Here is a 6,188-nt window from a genome sequence, read left to right as displayed (position 1 = left end):
CTACGGCGTTTACCGAACAGGAAAAATATTTTTACAGATTTGTAGAGCGGGCGATTTCGGACACGGGGATACCTAACATGTAGGTGTGTCACAGTTTTTAACTACTTTTTTAGGTGTTCTAGGGATTTGAATTTTTAATACTTTTTATATTTTTTTTTAACTTTTTTTTAAAAAATTTTTTTGCATTAGACCCCTTGACCGTGGCGCTGGAGGGGTTAATGTTAAGTTAATGATCGGGGACCAATCGGAGGCATTAGAGCCGGTTGTCTACTGCTTAAAGCAGTAGACACCCGGCGGCTGTCACAGTTACACACCCGACATGCACCGTACTATTACGCCGCATGTTGGGAAGGGGTTAAATCCTTCTCCCTCGTTCTATTCAACGACATCGGAACGCTAAAGAAGTCGTCGTAGTCGAGGGGGACATGCTGCCATTTCCCTTTTCAACTGCCCGGCGCCCGACAGGTCTCTGTGGCACCCCAGTTGGGACTCCCCCAGCATCAGCCAGATCTAACAGACCGTGTCAATGTCCCAGATGTAAGTGTGGACCAACGTGTTTCCCAAACCCCCCCCCAGAAAAACGCCTAAATTTTGATTTTACCTTAGAGACACCCTAACATGCCGACCAAAAAAATCCTGCGATTTCCCATTGGTAACTAACGCTTATCCTTGTGGAATATTTCTAATGAAAGAATTGAGACAAAATCCGATTTCATTACGAAAAAAATGTATTTTAATAGATTTATAATTTAAATAACTTAGATTGGAAAAACTAACAAAAGCAGGCTTTATAAAACAAAAGAAAGAACGGGAGGAAAAAAAAAACAAAAAAAAAACTGGATATGGATTTATTACTTCCCACGGACTTTCTTGCACGGTCCCTTCCCTACCTGGTTTAAAAGTTCACTCAGTCTCAGCCCGCCCGCTTAAAGTCGCCTCAAGGCTCGCTTTTTGTCTGTCTTCTTTTTAGCTGCCAGTTTCTTGTCACGGTCTCCAGCATGTTTCTTGGCCATGGGTCCATCCCCGACAGCCACTGCGGCCGATGCCGACGAGCAGGGGTCTGTCGCATCCTTGCCCCTTAAAGATGAGCCCTGGGCGTGGATTTCTGTCATAAGTCTTGCGCGGGACGCGTACTCTTCGTAGTTCTCCAGCAGGAGGCGACCTGCTTCTTCGTTCAGGGCCGATTCTGGGTTCGGATGAATCAGCAAACACTTTATGGTCTTGGGGAAAGGAAAAATACTTGTGAGAAAAGGGCAAAGAAAAGTGGTGACAATATAGACCCGACTGCTGCGACCACTGCTGGTCCTCTATGCAGGAGCGGAAGAGAGGCCTACAAAAAGAGGACACCGGGACAATGTTATCTATGGCCTCATTGCAATATAGAGTGGGGGTCTTGGGTACGGGCTGCTTCCTCTTCTCAGGCCGGTGACCATGTCTATTAGTCAGTTCTGCTGCAGCTCAGTCCTGTAAACCAAGCAATGTATGTCACGGTGCCTGGTATACGGGCAAGGGTGCGGAAAGTCAGCCACCATAGATCTCATATTGGTGACCTATCCTAACATAAGGGAAGTCTTGTCAGGTAATAACTTCAGTTGGATTTGACCACTGGGACCCCCACTGATCATGAGAACAGGGGTCTCTTTCCCCTGACCAAGTGGAGAGTTGTCAAGCGCACTGGCACTTCGAGTCTAAGACATCACACCAGTATCCGTCACACCCGTAATGGCTGCACAGAGCAACGGTGCACTAATAGTACACACGGGACCCCTGGATCATGTGACCAGTGGGGGTCCCAGCAGCCAGACTGACACTGAACAAGCACTTTTCAACTGATCATGTCCTTGAACACTGACCTGGAAATCTGACAGGGTACTGAATCAGATTTACCAATGTCTGCCTCAATTGCAGAGATATCTGTGCTGTTCCTTTCAGCACAGACATCCCTCCACTGTCAGAGGGGCCGGCCTCACAGAGTCATCGCTAGGCTGTATGGAAGAGTACCAGCACGAGGATGTACCTCACCACCTAGTGATGACGCTGATCTGTAAGTGCAGCCCCCAGGGATATTGGGTGCTGAAACGAACAGTACTGATATCCCCGCAACTAGGGCAGAACCTGGCGAAGAAGTCTTTCCAGCAGACATAGGACATGAAGGATCCTCCCCAATATCACCTCATGATACCTCCATAGGATATAAACACCTAAGAGATGAGTCTTACTTCTCACACCCTCATCCTGCACAAGTCTCCTCACTTGTAGGGAGCTGAAATAGCCGAGCAGGCAGTCCGCCATGATTCCACAATCCCAGGGTACTCACCAGTAACACATGTCTAATGCCGAGTTCAGCTTTCCAGTCTCTCTTTAAAACATTAACGCAGATTTCTCCATTGTTGCTAACATTCGGATGAAATATTTTGGTAAGGAAGTATCCTTTGGGAGGGGCGGCCGGAAAATCTTTGCCCAAAATTAACTTCATTCTGAAAATCCCTCCTGCATATGGCGTCCCCTCTGCAAAAGGAGAAAAATTCAGGTTTATTAGTAATGACAGGAGACAAATAGGCAAACAAGGTAAAGCTAAGCTCACATCAGTGTAGGATAATCTGCCGCAGAATGGCGAGGGAGAAGTCCTACAAGGTGGACGTTTCTCTTCTTGGGTTTCAGTAAAAAAAAAAAAAAACAGCAGAAACCGAACAGACCGCAGTTTTAGCAGTTTAGTGTGAACTTAGCCTAAGCAGGATTTCTATGTTGCAGCCCCGACAATATTTAGTTCATGGAAACCAGTCAGGATGAAAATGCAGCTGCAGACGCCCGGTCTTGGTCTCGTTACGGAGTATCCTCCCTGTTGGACCTGTATGTGCAGGGAATCTTCGTTACGTTTGATTCTCTGACTGCTTCCCGTGAAATCCCCCCGCCACCAATTTTTTTCGATTCCTCCAAATACGCCATGCTCTCTCCTCTCTATTCTCCACCCAGCCGAGTGCTATATCTGAATACCCGCAGATTGGGGTGCTGCGCTCTCAGGGCCCTGGGGGCCTCATCTCGGCTCTGTATGATCATTTAATCCACGCAACGGTGTCCATATCTGAGGCCCCGGCTCTGACACGCCAATATTCCTGAGCTGTCGGATGAGACGTTCCAGGACGTTTTAGAATCTCACTTGTATGCTTCGCCCTCGGCCAATAACAAACTGATTCAAATATTCATTCTGCATCAATGCTACTTGACCCCGGCCTGCCTTCATAAGATGGGCCGGTTGTCGAGTCCGAATTGTCTCAGGTACCCACATTCCCGGCTGATTTTTGGCATATGATGTGGAGTTGCTCGGTTATACATGACTTCTTGAAGGAGGTGGTGGACCTTCTGACGACTGTCATGAATTGCCCTGTCCCGTTTTCTCCTGAAGTTTGTTTATTTGGTGTACTGGACGAGGAGACATGGCAACATCATACCTGGACGTTCCTTCGGGAGAGTCTATTCTACGCTAGGAAAGCCATCGCCTTGCAGTGGATGGCCTCACGACCCCTATCTGTGTCTCAATGGTGGAAATTAGTTAGTTCGGTCCTCCCATTCAACCAGATTATATATAAAGGTCGGGGCTGCCCCCGGAGATTTGTTAAGGTTTGGGGAGCGTGGTGCGATTCTCCTCCTACCCAGTATTCTGCCCCTTGATGCGCTCTGCATTGGGCGCTTTTGAGTCCTGAGAGGGGACTCATTGCCCGGATCTGTGGCCCCCTGTGTTGGGTTTCTATGTGTATGTAGATGCCAAGGTGCTTCGTATCTGTCTCTATTCTTTTTGTGCGCGATGGGTGGGCCTGGGTTGGCGCTGTGGCAGTTCTTTGTTTAGAAGCCTTTTTATATCCTCACATGTTGTATTGTATATGCGCTCTTCTGACTATCGTTTATTTTGTTATATCTTCTTCAATAAAACGAGTTTATAAAAGAAAATGCAACTGCAGGCAGCGTCATACAGAGCAGAAAGAGCAGCAGATAGTATGCTAGTGTTCACAAATCTGCCCATTGGCCTCCTGGTGGCAGTGACTGATATCCTACCCTGTATGCCAGTATATGAGATATAGGTCACTAATAAGGACCGCCCACTGGACACCTATGCAGTTAGATATGTTCCAGCACCTATCTGCCCAGTTCCTACTGCTCTATAACATCCTGCCTGCAGATTGGATGACTTGTACAATGTGACCGCTTCCCTTTAGCTCAGGTTCGGGCCGCTAATATAAATGAGGCTAAGAACACACACATGGCTACAGTGTCCACCTGCAGAGACTACAGGCCATACAGTTTTGAGGGCAGTACATTTCTACCTGCCACAACTTCTGCCCCATGACTGCTTGGGGGGGTTTCAGCCATGTCTGTGTGCCTCATCCTAAGGGCTAGTTCCACACGGAGTTTCTCGAGTACATATTCTGTCATGGCTGCCACAGCAGGAAGCCGATGCAGTGCACTGGCCTCCCGTCACAGCATTCTGCCCCGGACTAGGCCCAAATGAATGGGCCGGAGCCTCGCACCGCAGCAAGATAGGGCAGCTCGCTTATGTCTTCCGCTACTAGCTAGTGAATAAAGAAGCGAGTGGCTCCCATCGAAGTCAACAGGAGACATTTTTGGCAGCAGATTTTGAGACGTGTTCTGTGTCAAAATCCGCTGCTAAAAGACCCCGGTGTGAACTAGCCCTGAATTACATAAAAAGCAGAAAATGCAAGGAGGACTTTACTCTCCGCAGGCTTTATACCAAAGCTAAACTGTATGGGGTCTTCTGTGGGTAACCAGTTTTCAAGCAAGCAGGCGCAGACCCAAACAACCCGAGAGCTAGTGTGAACCTAGCACAAGGATGCTAGAAAAAAAATGGAGGTATGAGGAGCGCTGCCACAATAACAGGGCAAATAAGGCAGATCCTCAGTATATAATACCAACCTGGCCCTTCAATGCTGACTTGCACATCGGTTATGTCTTCTTCATTGGGAATGATCTTTATGCCTTCTGGAGGGTCGGACGTCAGAGTGGAGACCTCTTTGTAAACCTGCCGAATTATATGTGGGGGCAAGTTCTCAACGTTTGAATTCTGTCAAGAAAGCACACGCAGTGATATTAATGCACATGGCGATACGGCAAATGTATGGGAAACTAGCAAATAAGTCACACTTACTAGGCAGCAGTACACACAGATCACCAGTACTAGGAGTCAGTACACACAGATCACCAGTACTAGGCGTCAGTACACACACAGATCACCAGTACTAGGAGTCAGTACACACAGATCACCAGTACTAGGAGTCAGTACACACAGATCACCAGTACTAGGCGTCAGTACACACAGATCACCAGTACTAGGCGTCAGTACACACACAGATCACCAGTACTAGGAGTCAGTACACACACAGATCACCAGTACTAGGAGTCAGTACACACAACAGATCACCAGTACTAGGAGTCAGTACACACACAGATCACCAGTACTAGGAGTCAGTACACACACAGATCACCAGTACTAGGAGTCAGTACACACACAGATCACCAGTACTAGGAGTCAGTACACACACAGATCACCAGTACTAGGAGTCAGTACACACACAGATCACCAGTACTAGGAGTCAGTACACACACAGATCACCAGTACTAGGAGTCAGTACACACACAGATCACCAGTACTAGGAGTCAGTACACACACAGATCACCAGTACTAGGAGTCAGTACACACACAGATCACCAGTACTAGGAGTCAGTACACACACAGATCACCAGTACTAGGAGTCAGTACACACACAGATCACCAGTACTAGGAGTCAGTACACACACAGATCACCAGTACTAGGAGTCAGTACACACACAGATCACCAGTACTAGGGAGTCAGTACACACACAGATCACCAGTACTAGGAGTCAGTACACACACAGATCACCAGTACTAGGAGTCAGTACACACACAGATCACCAGTACTAGGAGTCAGTACACACACAGATCACCAGTACTAGGAGTCAGTACACACACAGATCACCAGTACTAGGAGTCAGTACACACACAGATCACCAGTACTAGGGTCAGTACACACACAGTCACCAGTACTAGGAGTCAGTACACACACAGATCACCAGTACTAGGAGTCAGTACACACACAGATCACCAGTACTAGGAGTCAGTACACACACAGATCACCAGTACTAGGGGTCAGTACACA

At 47.7% G+C, this 6,188-nt stretch overlaps 1 protein-coding gene across 1 annotated transcript; it reads right to left on the bottom strand.

Annotated features, from left to right (window-relative positions):
- Nucleotides 1–710: 710 nt before the first annotated feature.
- Nucleotides 711–5,088, bottom strand: UBE2S (ubiquitin conjugating enzyme E2 S). Its single transcript, XM_075278820.1, has 3 exons — nt 4,927–5,088; nt 2,318–2,508; nt 711–1,220 (listed from the first exon to the last, which is right to left on the bottom strand). Exons 2-3 carry the CDS (start codon nt 2,474–2,476, stop codon nt 927–929), a joined length of 453 nt encoding a protein of 150 aa, XP_075134921.1. The 5' UTR covers nt 2,477–2,508; nt 4,927–5,088; the 3' UTR covers nt 711–926.
- Nucleotides 5,089–6,188: the final 1,100 nt, after the last annotated feature.

The sequence above is a fragment of the Leptodactylus fuscus genome, chromosome 6 (genome assembly GCF_031893055.1).
Source record: "Leptodactylus fuscus isolate aLepFus1 chromosome 6, aLepFus1.hap2, whole genome shotgun sequence".
Classification (NCBI taxonomy): domain Eukaryota; kingdom Metazoa; phylum Chordata; class Amphibia; order Anura; family Leptodactylidae; genus Leptodactylus; species Leptodactylus fuscus.
The sequence above is the reverse complement of the archived record's forward strand: the minus strand, read 5'-3'. Positions and strand labels throughout refer to the sequence as shown.